The sequence below is a fragment of the Rhinolophus hipposideros genome, assembly GCF_964194185.1.
Source record: "Rhinolophus hipposideros genome assembly, chromosome: 3".
In the NCBI taxonomy this organism is placed as follows: domain Eukaryota; kingdom Metazoa; phylum Chordata; class Mammalia; order Chiroptera; family Rhinolophidae; genus Rhinolophus; species Rhinolophus hipposideros.
In genome coordinates this window covers 45842015-45858020 of record NC_138049.1, presented here as the reverse complement: position 1 = coordinate 45858020, position 16006 = coordinate 45842015, and the positions used below count along the sequence as shown (strand labels likewise).

The 16006-nt window shown below is 41.5% G+C and overlaps 1 protein-coding gene across 4 annotated transcripts in view; it reads right to left on the bottom strand.

The window, feature by feature from the left end:
- DDO (D-aspartate oxidase) overlaps window positions 1-16006 on the bottom strand; it is a 66923-nt gene that overhangs the window by 34776 nt on the left and 16141 nt on the right. Inside the window, exons 4-7 of one of the 4 annotated variants that reach the window (XM_081044562.1) lie at window positions 13191-13722; window positions 9946-10073; window positions 7478-7587; window positions 6275-6374 (exon numbers count right to left, since the gene is read on the bottom strand). In XM_081044562.1, the coding sequence (XP_080900688.1) occupies window positions 6275-6374; window positions 7478-7587; window positions 9946-10073; window positions 13191-13722 (870 nt within the window). Of the gene's footprint in view, window positions 1-6274; window positions 6375-7477; window positions 7588-8078; window positions 8214-9945; window positions 10074-13190; window positions 13723-16006 lie in introns of those variants that run through there. The other 3 variants (XM_081044563.1, XM_081044569.1, XM_081044565.1) reach the window with 3 other exon arrangements.

Genomic DNA, 16006 nt, shown 5'->3' with positions numbered 1-16006 from the left:
TGCCTGCATTATCACTCTTGAATGTACTGTCCTAGGAACTACACAGAGAAAAAAGTCCCTGACCCATCTTCCCAGACTCCAGAGTCTTGTGGAGAAACCCGACAACTGAGCCTTGGATTGGGACTTGATGGTCAACCCTGTCCCTGCCTCCAAAATTGGCACGCTGTCAGCATCCAATAAATGATGGGGAGTTCATGAATGCATACCTTCATGCATGAATGAATGTTTCGGTGAACCAAAACCTACAGAATTTAAAGGAAACAAAACAAGTGCAATGGAAACTAATTGCTATTAGTTTCTTTGTGGGGGGGGGGTGTCCATCTGATTTACTACAAAAAGCAGTATATTTCTTTACTTTCTAGATTTTGACACATAAAAGGCAACCTTTTAGACAAGCACCAAGGTGTTTGCCTTTAAAAATTCAAATCACATTAAAAATTAAAGTCTACGTATCTATTTTTTATTGATCATTATAAAGATCTTGGGTGGAATTTAGAACTAAATCTCTGTACAGTCCTTAAAAATGTGTTCATCCTTACGCAATTTAAATTCCTCTAGCAGAAAACACTGCCTGGGAGGAGCCCATAAAAATAACTTAAGACATGGTTTTTCTGATAGATGTACATACCTGATGCTTTGACAACCTCTGAGAAGGAGAAACATGAAACACACAATGCAACTGTGACGTGATGTGAGGCCCCATCTGTAACAGATGTGAGCTGGGAAGTCAGCTTTTTATTTTTGTTTTGCATAATGCTGGGAACCTAATTCTTAGAAAAATCATGAGTAAGCCTAAAACTAGTATTAGAATTTAAAGTGACATTCCAAAGGATGTTTAAAGACATTTTCTGGTGTCTCGGGACATAGCAGGAATCGCCACTGATGTACAAACCCCAGAAGAACCCTGCGTCGGGGTCTGGGCACACAGTGAATAAGCCTAAACGAGAAATAGGATCAAATCGAAGATCCCTTTAGCTTTAGGAAATAAACCTATAACCCTCCATTCTCCTCTCACTTCAAGCAGGAGACCTGGTCTCCTGCCACCCTGGCCAGCTCCCTCCACCCCACAAAGATACCCCCTCCCCACCTCTTCGTCCCCCTGGCCAGGAGGAGGCTGTGATCCTCTCCATATCCCACTGCCTCTCACCTCCTCCTCCTCAGGTTCTCCTTCACTCAGCCTACCTCCCTCCCTCTCACATATTTTTGAACTTTTCCTTTCCACTGGATAGTTTCCCTCAGTAAAAATAGAAGTTCTTGAGCCTCTTATAATCTCCAAAACCACTCTGCCCGGTAACTTGCTACCTGTGTGGCCTTCTGCAAGTCACTTAACGTTTTTTGCTCCTCAGTTTCCTTGTCTGTAAAATGGAAATAATAATAGTATTGTGCCCCCAAACACAGTTGAAAGGATTAAACTAAATAACACGTGTAAGGCACTTAGTAGTGCCTGGCCCCTGGTAAGCAGTCAATAAATGCTATCTTTTAAAACAAGCAAAAGAGACCACTGCCTCAACCCACACGCACTCCGGCCTCTGGCCCACCCTCTCCACAGCCGTCACTGCTTCTCTCTCTCAGCTTTCCTTCCATCCTGCCCTCTGCAGCCTGGCCCACTCCCAGCACCCACAGAAGCTGCTCTCCCCAGGCCACAGACTCCTGGCTGCCAACTCCCGTGGATGTGTCGCTGTCCTGCTCTTTCTTAGCCACTGTCCTCTCCTGCCTTCCTCACCTCCTCTCCTCCTTTGGGATCCTGGGGACCTCCCCGTCCTACAGGCTGCTGCACCTGTCTCCGCCCTGGACCCTTCTGCCATGAGTCTCCCTCACTCTTTCCTCACCTCCACATAAGCTGACTCCCAAATCTATACCTCCAGCGGGGCTGTCCTCTCAGCTCCAGACTGCAAAGGCGTCTGCCTCCTGGACGTATCCCCTGGTGCCCATCCTACAGGCACCTCGCACTCATCGCGTACTGTCTTTCCCTACCTCAACCCTGTTCCTCCTCCTGGGTTCCCTCCAGTCCCAACAACCATCCTTGTATTCCCCCCATATCCATATCCATATGCTCCACCATATCCAACTGGTCACCAGGTCCTGTGGATACACCTTTTCCATCCTGTCCTCTTAAACCCGCCATTAGTCCACATGCTTTTCCTGCATGACCTCCTCTGAGACCCCTGCCCACTTTTCCAGACTTATCTCCTGGGTGTTAGCAATAATGCTTGCTCCCAAACCCAAACTGGCTGTGTTCCTTTCTCTGCTAAGTCTTTGCCTTTCTGTTCCCTCTGCCTGGAATTCCCATCTCTCTTCTCCACCAGGCTGACTCTTACTGGCCCCTCTAGGTACAGCTGAAAGGACCCCTCCTCCAGGAAGCCTCCCCTCTGGCCCTAACCTAGTTTGGTAGGCCTCTTCTATAACCACGTAACCATGGCTTTTCCCACTCTAGCCCTCATCTCTGAGGCTTGTCATGGTTTGCTCTTCGGCCTTCCCCCATCACACTGGACGTCTCTCAGGATGGAGCCTGTTTCTTTCATCTCTCTGCTCCTTAGCACCTAGCAGAGGGGTTAGCTCAAAATCAACACTCACTGAACTTCTGCCAAATGCGCTGATGAATACAAAAATGATACGAATTAGGTGTCCACTTTTATTTAGCTTACTGGAAAATAATGGTTGATGATAAAAGCATCAGAACGAGCGATTTTCATGTGCATCTTTTCAAAAGAGAAAATATAAACTTATCATCAAGATCAGCGTTTCCTGTCCTCAAAATGAAAGCACTGCCTTGCTAGGCAGTTTGACCTCCATAAATAAGCTTAATAAAAAATTGAATAATCTGTTGTTTGTTTTTTTACTCATTAAAAACAACAAGTAACATCTGTTGCCTCCAAAGGAAGTACATTCACAGAATATTTCTGCAGATATACACCCAACCCTGCTGACATGGGTTGTCTAGGGGAAGGGGGCCGGGGGCGGTCAGGGTGGAGGGGGAGCTTGTTTCTCTGCACTTGCTTTTGGACTGTTTGTGCTGTGTAAAAGGCATGGCACCGGGGTCTGAATCCAAGCTCTGTCACCTTGAAGGTGTGTGACCTTGAGCTAAGAATGACTTTCTGTAACATCTCCATATCTGTAAAATACGGATAGCAATAAACAGTATCTGCATTCTATGAAGACTAATTTTTGTAAAGCACTTAAAACAGAGCTTGTCACATAGCAAGCACGATTTAAGTACCTGTTAAATAAAATGAAAAATCCTTTTTAACGCCATAGTCCTTAACTGACCCACGGATGTCCTTTAAAAAAAAAAAAAGTCTTTTAATGTGGTTTTCGTAAATTTATAGCAGTTTGCTTTTATAGATGTATCTATCTTCTGTGTGTTTCAGCTTATTGTTTAAAAAAAAAAACACCTTTCCTATTTTTATCTTTTATTTATTTAATGAGGAACATCAAGTGCTAGCACAAAGGAGAGGCTTCTAGAAAAGTTCATACCCTGAAATGTATGGTGGAGTTTCCAAAAACACCTCCCTGGGCAGGCCAGACAGCCTGTGTCATTTCTCAGTCTCAGGGTCAGTGCACGAAGGAGGCTGGCCTCCCAATTCCCCCGTCAAGCAAACCTCGCTGAGAGTGTTCTGGGACGTAAGACACATGCCCACGCCAAGCCGGTGCTTACACACCACCTATGTGTGTAAGGTGATATTCGGTCGTATCAGACACTTGGTTTTATTACCTGTAAGATTCTGTTAGTGTATTTCACAAAAAGATATAACTAGTATAACACCCACGGTTTCACTGTTATTACTGTTTAGGGCAAAGCTAAATTTTAAAAGGCAGTCTATTTGATTTAAAACATTAAGCAAATGATAACATGAGTAGCACATAAAGAAATGCTTTGCTGGACCCAGTGGTGGGGATACAAAATGTCCTCTCCTGCAAGAGTTCAACAGTTGAAACTAGGGGGACAAAAACATATGTGCATATAATAAAGCCAGGCTGTGACTGGGCTGTGAAAGGAGCACACACAAAATACTGCGCAGACGTGGGAAAGAGAGAGTCATTGGATGATCTGTCTGAGTGGTCTGCTTGGAGAAGTGGGGTTTGCTCTGCATCTTGAAAGATACATGGCAGGAGGGCTCATCTAAACTCTTACAGTGTTTGGCCTCCCACCAGTTGTCCGGCAGAGGCAATGCAGGAGGACAAACTGGGAATGAGGCAGGTGGTCCCAGTTGGGGTCTTGTTTCCCCAGCTGTGGAGTCACAGCCACGAAAGCACCCGGACAGCCTCATCCAGAAAGATCCTGGAGAGGCAGCTGGTCTCTACGAAGCCTGGGAAGACCCCATAAGAGGGACCACGTTTTGTCAACAGCCCTGGGCTTCATGGGAGTACTGGGAGGAAATCACTGCCTTAAGCCATCTTCTAGCTCCGGGAGCCTATCGAGGCTCTGTCCTCAGAAGCTCAAGCTTCTGAGATGTTTCAGTCTTAACAGTTCTTGGATTTACCTCTCAAAAAGAAAAAAAAGTCTATGTCTGTCTGTGTATCTATCTGTCTAGCTATCATAAAATATGATTTAAGTATAAAAAAGGCATAAAACAAGTGCACAGTTTAAGAAATAATTATAAAGCAAAAATGTCACACTCTTGATCACCCACAACCCCGCGCTGCTTGTATCCCAGAAGCCTCTTCCTCCTCCTCCACAATGTCCTCATTTAGGAGATGGGAGAAAAGCACTCTCTATGGAGGGGACATTTAGGCGAGGCACAGGAGGAGAGTGGGTGGGGGTGAGAACAGAGTGAGTGTGCAGAGGAGGGGAAGGTGTGTGACAAAACAAAACAAACTAGACAAGGTGAGCTGGGGTTCGATCTGGAAAAGAATTGAATCAGGCAGAGTTTGGATTTTATTCTGAAGGTGAGAGGGCAGTTGGAGCAGAGCTGTGGTTCAGCAAACCATTCTGATGGGATGGGGGGTGGAGTTCAGGAAACAGACGTAGAAGGCAGAAGCTGATGAGGAACTGAACCGGAAGCAGGCAACGTGGGGTGGTTTTGAGAGAGAAAGTGAGGATGTAGTGTCCTGCATTGGGAGGAGAGCAGGGAAGAAGAAAAAAGCAAATAAAAAGCTGATGCTGAAGTATCTTGCTTGAGGCCACTGAGTCCTAACGCAAAGTGGGAGACAGAGGAGGAGGAAATTTAAGGCACCAACCAGTTTGGTTTGGGAAACAGTGGATTTGCTATAAGACATTCAGGGAGAATAATCCATGACGCTGGTGGAAACATGAGTTTGCAACTTGGAAGAGAAGTCAGAACTTAGGAGAGGTTGCCTATGCAGGGAATGGGGAAGATAGTCAGGATGGCTCTTAGAGAATGAGTCTATTTAAGGGGCAATCATAGAGAATGAGTCTATTTAAGGGGTGATCAGAAAAAGAAAGAGGAGCACTGAAGGAGACCGAGAGGGAACAGCCTAGAGAAAGCTACAGCAAAGAAGTTTAGGAGAGGTGGCTTGGAGGGGGAGGAAGAGGTCCAGCAGACCTGGCTCTCCCCTAAGCCACTGCAGCCCCTGGGGCCACCCCAACCCCACACCCTCCATGCTCCCCAGTCCCTCCTGCCCCCACCTCTCCCTGTCTCTCATCTCCCTCCTGAGCACAGGGTCTTGCTAAACCCAAGTGTAACAGTGCGATTTCCCAGCCTCTCAGGCCCCACAGGAGGAAATCTGCAAACTGAACGTAACTGCTCTCACTCTTCATAACCAGGCAAACAGCCCACACTACCAGAGCGAGCAGGAAGAGATTTATGTCTGAAAACAACAGGTCCCCCAACCTCTCTGTCAGGCACCACAGAATCCTTTGAGGAACAGGCAGCCTCTGGAATCCTCCTTGACCAGCAGGTACACTGCGGGAAGGTGGAGGCAAGCGGTGGGGGGGATGAGAGGCAGCCTGCGGATCCAGGGGGAGGGGCATAGGCTGTGCTGGGCCAGGTGATGGAGGCAGAGGCACTGAAAGACTACAGAGAACACTGCTCTCTCCCTGTGTGGACCCAGCTTCATGATATGGGTAAGGAGAGCCCGGTCTCTAGCAGGCATAGATGTAATGTACAGTGCACCGGTGGTTGGAAGGCAATCGACCAACAAGAAAACAGCAGCCACCACCCTACTTGCCGACCCGTGAGCTGTTAATAAGATTTCTACAAACCCTCATCATCATTGAATTATAAATTCGCTTCCAATAAATAAAAACACAAAAGGCAATTAGTTGATCAGCCTTTCTGCTATCTCAGTAAGGTTCTATCAATTGATTAAACACCTGGGGCATGAAGAGCCAAACGCTGGAGAGGTAAATGCAGAATGGAGCTACGATGCTTCCCACACGGCACACCACGCTGCCACTTCCCACGGCCTGCGTCCTGAAAACATGAGGAGTATTAAGACAGTATACGATGTCAGAGGGGTAACAGATTGGGGGAGGAGGTGATCACTTTGTGAGGGGTGTAAATGGCTATTATATTGTTTTGTACACCTGAAACTAATTTTGAAAAAAAAAGACAGCAGCAAGAACGAAAGAGAACACAGATGACACAGAGAGTGATGGAACGACTTCCTGTAGCCCCTGTCCACCCTCCCAGACGACAATAAACAATAAAACTTAAGCTTGGCTTAACATACTTGGAAATGATTTTACTCTAAGTTTTCAGGAATCACTCGTGATTTAGATATACATTCTGTAAAACAGGGGTATATGCAAGCATACAGATAATTCAAGACAAAAAAGGGTAAACCATTCTACATCTGGTATGCAGATGAGACCCTCATGTATATTCATTCAGTCTAATATTGAGGGTACCATCAATTTTCTAGAGCAGGAATTTGTTTGAGGTAGGAAATGGAAATTTTGGAGACAAATGATTTATATCTATGAAACATTCTATCTTATTTTTTTAAGTCAAGCAATATCTCAATGTGCTTTTCTTTCAAAGTTATTTGAAGAAACCTTATAGAATGTCTAATAGGAAGGAAAGAGTGTGCTTTTAATGTGAATAAATATCTTTTCATAAGCCAAGCAGTGAGGCTCCAGGAGAAAACAAACCTGCCAAACACCTTGATCTTGGACTTCTAGCCTCCAAAACTGTGAGAAAATAAATTTCTGTTGTTTGAGCCACCCAGTTTGGTGTTTTGTTATGGCAGCCCCAGCAAACTAATACAACTGACATCCTAGCATTAAAAGATACATCCTGAGAAAATTAAGTCAGTATAGGTCAATTATATTCAAGATTTAAAATGGTTTTAGGATACTAGAGAGTATTTCAAAACAATTTCTCTAATATCCTTGCTAATGAGGTATAGACAAAGCCTCAGCTTCAGAATTAGCATCATCATATACCTTTCCCACATCTCAGAGCTCCAGTAACGTCTATGAAAATAAAGCATGTATACTCAAAGGTCAAATATAGTGAAATGACACGTAAGTGAAAGACAATGGGAAAACAACAGAAAAATAAGTGACTTTTACCTTATCATGGTTGGATACAGTTCTGCTGTATAAAGGTAAATGAGGCCAAATGCTGACCCTATGGCAAATTTTCCAGCCATAGTTGCCACCACACTCCAAATATAGTAACCCTGTAAAAAAAAAAATTAGCAAAATAGACCATCATAAGTAATATTTTTTAAAGAAAACTCTTTAAATGAAATCTTTAAAATGATTACTTAAAACTTTCTAATTCTCCAGTACTTTTCAGAACAATGAAGAGTTTTATTTTTCTGTTTGAATTTATTTTGTAAACTGTACTCATGGCATGCCAAAGCTTTCCATCCTCATGAAATTTACAGGAAAGTTTTATTGTGCCTCCCCCCGCCTTGGAGATTTCAAATTACCAAATAAGAAAAGAATACCTCTTGGGAAGACTACTTTGGAATGAGATACCCCCAGACATGCTGGTTCCACCAATAATTGACCCACTCCTTCTGGAACTGACCCAGCAGAATACGTCAAAGGCCATAAAAATAAATTGTGTCTTTTGCAGCAGTAATCCCATGGCTTACAAATTATCTTCAGAAAATAATTTGAAAGTAATAACTGAACTATGCGTACAGACTTCCCCCACCCCCACCTTTGGCTGATGCAGTCCTCAACAGCAAAACCTCTCCACGCTTCCAACTTAGTTTCTGCTGTCCCCGTTGTGTCCCACTGCCAGCACTGGCTCACAAGGACCGCCCATATTCCATGTCTTCTCTCCCCCTCGTCTGCCAGCTGGACGTTGAGACCCAGGCGACCTTGGAGTTCATGTGTTGAGGATGGCAGCGCCCCTGTCAGCCCGAGTCCCTGAATGGACTCCTTGGAGCCAAACATTCCCTCACCACTCCCACTGCGACCAACCAGGAGCAAGAAATAAACATCTGTGATGTGAAGTCACTGAGATGTGGGGGTGCCTCTAGTAGAGCAGCCAGTGTCATCTTGTCACCTTACTTACTACTGCAGACAATATTTGATGAATGAATTAATGGGACTTAAAAATGTTTTGTACTGTGTTGGCACTACCGTTTGGGGAGAAATTGGTGGTTAGGGGTAAGTGCTCTGTTTCTCGAAATCCCCTTCAGCCACTATCGTCTTCCACATTACTGCTGTGGCTTAACCACTGTAAGACTCGAAGTTTTCTGGGGTTCCCCTCAGTCTTCACCAGCTCAAAGGCAGCTGCCATCAACTCAACTAATATCGCTGCAAACTACTCCAGAACACAAACAAAAACAGGTATGGATGAAGCTCCCTCAAATTGGCACAGACGTCCTCCTGAGTAGTTGTACTGCATTCTTCTCAGTTGTATATCAATCACCTGGGAATTTCAGTTACATAAAACGTTTGATTCACCAACCCTGATAATTAAGTAAAGTGTCACGATAAAAGGAAGTCTCTGGTTCACTTAAATTTCAAACGTTATGTGAAAGTTAAAATACCTTGTTCTAAATGCTGAGATACTATTGCTTGATAATTATATAATTGCTGGAGAAAATTATATAATATATTTTCAAGTATTGTTATTGTGACCATATTTTCCAAATAAAGAATGAAAATACAAGGGTAACAACATTTTGGTGTGTTGGGGGGAGAGGAGCAGCATTTCTGGATGCAAGAGGTATTCTAGGGGATGGGGTTTGCCAAAATATAGGAATACCGAAAGTCATTTCAGTAGTTTATGGCAGTGTTTCTCACTAAGAAACTGCATTGTTTAAAACAAGCTCCTCAGGGGGTTTATGCATACTAGAAATTGACAACTACTAATCTACCACAGTGAAAAACAAGGCTATCGAAATTGGAACAATCTTGAATATGAGTTCATTATATCTCTCAGATTTCCATGGCTCCCTCCCTCCTTCAGGTTTCTGATCAAACGTCACGTTCTCTGAGAGGCACACCATCCTTGATCACCCGAGATAAAATGAAGTAGGATACCTGTGTGGCCCCCACACACTCAGTCATTCTCTATTCCTCATTTTGTTTTTTTCTTCATTATATCAAAAGGAACTTGATTCGCTGTGTGTCTTCAACACCTAGAACAGCACCTGGCACATAACAGATGCTGGATAGATTTTTGTTGACTGAGTAAATGAATGAATGAATGTTTGGAAGGCAGGATCTACTTTCCCTCACTCAAGATTATTGTGTTTACAAAATACAACACGCGCCATCTCTGGGAAGTGGGGTTATGGGCATTATTTTTAAATATTTTTTTCGTTAAATTTTCTACCATGCATATGTAGTACTTATATAACAGAGAAAGAATGTTTTTTTTAAAAAAAGAAAACATAAACAAAAAAAAAGAAAATATAAACAAAAAAAGAAAACATTTTTAAATGTTATGTATATACTCTGTCCATATGTCTGAATTGATCTTTGTACTTACTGTAATAAGCTAAAAATTCTCCCATCAAACTGTCATAGTATAACTAACCGTTCCCTAAATAAAACACAAAATAACTCACCTTGGGGATCACCATAATCACACCACAGAAAAGTGCACCAGAGATAAGGGAGAATATCAGAACATTTCTTCGCCCCACAACGTCCATCCCCACGCATACAAAGATGTAGGCAGGAATTTCCACTGCTCCTGTCATTGAGCAAAAGGGCCTTCTGTGAGCCATGGTGTCCAGCTGTACAAGGAGAGCTCGCCTTCTAACCCATCCCCCAAAAGGAATGATCAGCCACATCAGTGCTTTCAGGGTCCTCTAACAACTATCCAACAACTGCAGGAGAGGCAACAAGATTTACCACTTCTAAGCTCCCTGGAGGAGGTTTCCTGGGAAACCACTAATGCTCCCATAATCTGCCCAGTACTTACCACCTGTCCTAGAAATCGTATCCCCTACTAAGCTGTAAACGCCTCAGGACACAGCATGGTGCCTGGAGGACAGGCTCATTGAATGAATAAATAAGTAAATTAATAGACAACACTGATAATATCTGATCTTTGGTTTCTTATGTTTGACAGAGGGGAAAATTTTTGTTATCAGTTACTTCAAACTTAGAAACCAAAGTAGAAAATTCAGTATTAGCTAAGTGCATAAACTAATGATAACTGTTTGATGGATTTTTAAACCTACAAGTAAATATTTTAAAATCTAATGTGAATCACCTACAGACCAGGGTCTGACCCTGCTTTGTTCTGGACCTTTTTTTACTCCCCCACAACAAAAACTAAAGAGCTGAATCCCTGAGTGATGTAAAAATCCTTTCTTTCAAGAACCAAAGTTTGAATCTTCTCCAGAACAAAAAGCTTTATTATCTATCATCTAATACCACACAGGGAGCAAGCAAGATCGCTCAGCAAAACTGAACAAACCCCACAATCTCCTTTGGGAAACAGACACGTTTACCAGCCAAGATTGTTCATGTAATTCAAAGTTCTGTTCTTTCCTCCTTCTGTGGTTTATCTAATCTCAGGACACGACCCACCACTGCCTTTCAGGAGTGATGTGCATTTGTCCATTCATCTATGGAAGGTTACAAACACCAAGAGCGGAAGGTCTGGGTCTATATGTCTCCCAGAGCTTCTGGAACATATCATAGGGGATGAATATATATTTTCTGAATGAACATTCTTATCAGTACATCAGAAATTAAACTCAGCTGCAGCTGCTCAGAAAAAAAAAAAACTGGCTCAGGCAAAGGCAAATAATAATAATAATAATAATAATAATAATATTCTGAGCCCCATTTGAGATACGGTCTCTCTCTCTCTCTCTCTCTCTCTCTCTCTCTCTCTTTCTCTCTCTCTCTTTCATTAATGTAAGAAATAAACCACTCTGGAGGAAACACCTTCCTTTCACAGATCCTGCTGTAAAATCCATGCTTCCAGGACAGGTCAGTAGGTATATCTATTACTATTATTATTATTATTATTATTATTTTAGAGTTTATCAAGCACTTTTCAAGATCAAATAAGACAATGATCTTCAAAAGAGCTTCATGGGAGTAGGCCTGGAATATTATCCACACTTGACAACTGAGAGTAAATAATTTGAGCCAAATGAGTACAGGACAGCTCAGGAACTGGAAGCGAGGACTTGGTGAGCCACGGCCCCTGCCCTGCAGCCTCCTTTCCCCACTGCCTCCCTCCACGTCTGGCTCAGCGCTCTCCCCTGCCCAGCAGTGTGTGTAAAGCCACCAGCCAAAGCTGGGCAGCAACTGTGGAACAGCTGGAAGACAGTGAAAGCAGACAGACTACACTGATTTTTCTTGAGTTGTTGCTTCAGGATAACGACATTACATCTAATTTTTGGCATGACCACGTCTGGGATAGAAATGGGGCAAGCCATGAGGCTCCACCCTTTGGGGATTAGGACACTAGGCCACTACTTTCTTCACTTTATAATATATAATCTCTCTAATCACTCAGACCCCCTTCCACTCCTATCTCCACATTACCCCAAAGGTATGTCTTGAAGCTACTGAAGCACTTATCACCTACAAGTGGCACAAAACCAGAGCTGAAAGTCCCACCAGCCTTAAACCGCCTCAGAAGATGAAAACTTGTTCAAAAATTTCACAGCGTACAATTATTGACTAGAAACACCTTGCAGCTAGTGGACTACTGGGAACGGTAATGACATGAAAAATCCGACAGTAGAGAATATAAAACGATGCATATTTGTCTCGGAAACACTTTTATAATTATGAACTTGACCAGTTTTTTGAGAATTTATATCTCCGTCAAAAATCAAGAAACCATATCACAAAGATCTAAAACTCCAGCTTTCCTGAAGCTTCCCCGGGCCACACCCCATCCCCCACTTTACTCTCCTGCCATTTGCTGCCCTGTTCTAAGAATACGGCATCATTTATCAAATTGGTATATAGAATGGAGCTGAAGTCACGATAGGCTCTTTCTACAAACTTATTGGTTTGCCCAAAAAGAGAGTAAAGTTTTTCTTCTTAAAGATCACTTCTCTCATAATTCCTGCTGAACTACAACAAACAAAAATAGATGTGTCATCAGAGCACTTTAACAAGAAGGGATCTTATCTATATATAAAAATGTTAAAGCAAGGTTTTCTGAGGATAATATCACAGGTAGCTACATGGAAATAACCAGGAGTTAAGATTAGATGAACAAATGCAGATTTCTACTATTTCTTTCATGTTTGATATAAATTTGGTTTACCTTAGGAGTCACACCTCAAGCTATTACAACAATATCTGAAGCCAGTTTTAACCTGCCACTAAAATGAAAGAGGCATGACTACGTAAATTATAGCCAAATGTGTTTAAATTATTTTACTGACTAAAATTTCTAAAGTAAGCACATTTAAAGAAAGAAACCAGAAGCTCTCCAAGACATGTTACATTTTAAAAGAAAAACAGCTTGCAAAGAGCAATATGTAATAAATGATTTCGTTTATGTTAAAATGGAAAATGTTTACCTGCACATATGTATGGAAAGGCATAGAAAGAGATCTGAAAGGGCACAAAGCCAAACGTTACAGAAGTTACCCCCCAAAAGAGGGTTCTGAGATGGTGATGGGCTTAAAGGAAGGAAACAAGCAAAGAGAAGAGGCAGAAAAAGAAGGAGGGACTAAATTCTTTTGACTGTTCACATTTTTTAAAAGAAAATATATGCATGTGTTACAGTTTAATGACACTAGTATTGTTCCTGGTAGAAAAAAAAAGAAAAACAAGGCAGAAATTTCACTTCATTGTTACACTAAAGTATAATTGAACTACTTACCCATGAGAAAGAGGTTTAAATATTCATTGCCTCCTAAATTAACAGAATTCAAAGAGAAGCAATAGAATCCCAAACACCCCGTGAACCAAACCAGCCAAACAATAAGTGTCCTTGTTCCAATATTCCAGTCATAAAACAGATCTAAGAGGTTGTACTTCTTAACTTCAGAAGGCTTATCACCAACAGCACCATACAGATCCAGTGATAAAAGTTCTGACAGCTTACAGGTGCTAGTCCTATTCCACTTGGCCATCTTATCAACTACGATTTGTGCTTCTTTGTATCTTCCTTCTGAGAGAAGCCAAAAGGGTGTCTCCGGTATCATCCAACAGCACAAGACAAAGGGGAGAGTCACTGTGGAGAGGATTATCTGATAGATCCACCAAGTCCTGAACAGATAGCCTGTCAAAGCCACCACCATTGTCCCAACTGCAAAAAACGAATGTATTTGGATGGATGCCCACGTCCGATACTTCATGCCGATAAATTCTGTCACATAGACAAACACCACCACAAGATAGCCACTTGCAACCTGAAAAATAAAGGGGGGAGGGTAGTCCAGATTTAAGGTCACGTTTATAACTACTGAGAGGTCTGATCTCCGTAAATCACACATAGGCAAGAAAGAAAATGACAAAGCATTGTTTTCTGAAACCCAGATCCCATTTATAAAAGTGCATTTAATCCAATCCATCCTTCTTCTTTAAATAGGTCCTTTCATCTCCCCCCACCCTCTCTACCCCCAATGGCAAAACTTGAGAGGTTAGATATGAATAAATGTTAAACACTGCCTTTTGTTTCATTTAAATATTCCCTTATAGTATGAACTTATTTCTCAGTTCTTTGTGTGCATATCAAGTTATCTGTATGCAGGAGGTCCTTATTATTAAATCCTAAATTTTAGGGACAAAAAATTATGGTAACTAGTGGGAAGAAGAAAGATTTGACAAAGCTTTATTTTGACAGTCAACAAAGAAAAAATAGACAAATTGGACTTCACAAAAATTTAAAACTTAATGTGTATCAAAGGACACTCACTATCACGAGTGAAAAGGCAATCTATGGAATGAGACATTTGCAAGTCACGTATCTGATAGATTATTATCCAGAATATATAGAGAGCTCTTAAAACTCAACAAACAATCCAATTCAAAAATGAGCAAAGAATTTGGATTTCTCCAAAGAAGACACACGAATGGCCAATAAGCACGTGAAAAGATGCTTGACATCACTGATCATTAGGGAAATGCAAATCAAAATCACAATGTGATACCATCTCAGAGCCATTAGGATGGCTACTATCAAAAAGACAGAAAATAAGTGTTGGCAAGGATGTGGAGACATTGGAACCTTTGAGCATTGTTCATGAAATGCAAAATGGTGCAGCCACTAAGGAAAACAATATAAGAATTCCTCAAAACATTAAAAATAGAATCAGCATATGATCCAGCAATCCCACGTTGGGTATATACCCAAAAGAATAGAAAGCAAGGTCTCAAAGAAATATTTGTACATCTATGTTCATAACAGCAAGGTTATTCACAGCAGCTAAAATGTGGAAACAACCCAAGCACCCATTGACGGATGACTAGATGAGAAAATGTGGTATAGACATACAATATTATTCAGCCTTAAATATTATTCAGCCTTAAAAAGGAAGAAGGAAGGATATTCTGACATATGCTACACGCATGAACTTTGAGAACATTATGCTAAGTGAAATAAGCCAATCACAAAAAGACAAATATTGTATGATTGCATTTATATGAGGTACCTAGAGAAGTCAAGTTCATAGAGACAGAAAGTAGAATGGCGGTTGCTAGAGAGAGAATGGAGAGTTATTGTTTAATGGGTACAGAGTTTCAGTTTTACAAGATGAGAGAGCGCTGGAAATGAATGATGGTGATAGTTGCACAACAATACGAATGTACCTAACATCACTGAACTCTATAGTTCAAAAGAGTTAAGATGGTAAGAGTTAAGATGTGTGTATTTTACCACAATAAAAAAAAATGGGGGGGAACCTCTATTTTGAAAATAGGCCTATCTTTAATTGAACAAAATTAAGATTACAATAGCAATATTTGATCATTCTTGGAATAAACAAAGAATGAATCAAATGAAGAACGTTTTTATGGGTGGGTGGGGGTGAAAGGATTAGAATTTTCCCTGCAAAATTATTTCACACTTGACTTTTATAACACAAATCATCAAGTTAATTTTTGCAAAATTATTCTAGAGTACCACTGATTTCCCCAAAGGCCTTAATCTTTTCATATTTAAATTATACCCTTTTGAAGGCTCATCCTGTCATTATCATTGAGAATGTAAGTTTCTGAAAAAGTTAAATGGTATATTTCTGCCAGATCACAACTGGTCAAGGGATTTAGGTAGGATTCAGGCAGTTTTCCCTCACTGCTTTCAAAGACGTTTTGCAATCAAGCATCTCTTGTAAGATGTGCGATTTCGCCTTGCATCAGAGAGTCACAAAGACACTGGCCCATAAGCAAGCTCTTGTGATGAGAGGACAGATATTTGTAGTAAGCAAGGAGGTGCTTGATAGGAACTACTATATTAATAGTGAGTTTAATATGTTTGCGACAATAGCTTTTATTTCCCTGAAGTCTTGTAATTGTAAGACTTAGATAATGAACCTTGATGAGAATTCCTATATCCAAGAATCTAGTTTGGTGAATCTTTGCTGTTATGGCAAACAAAGAAAGACTATGATAGCCTTCACATACTACAAATTCTCCATTACGTTGAGCTGTAACACTTTTACCAGTCCCCAACACGTTTTTCTCAATGCTAATTCC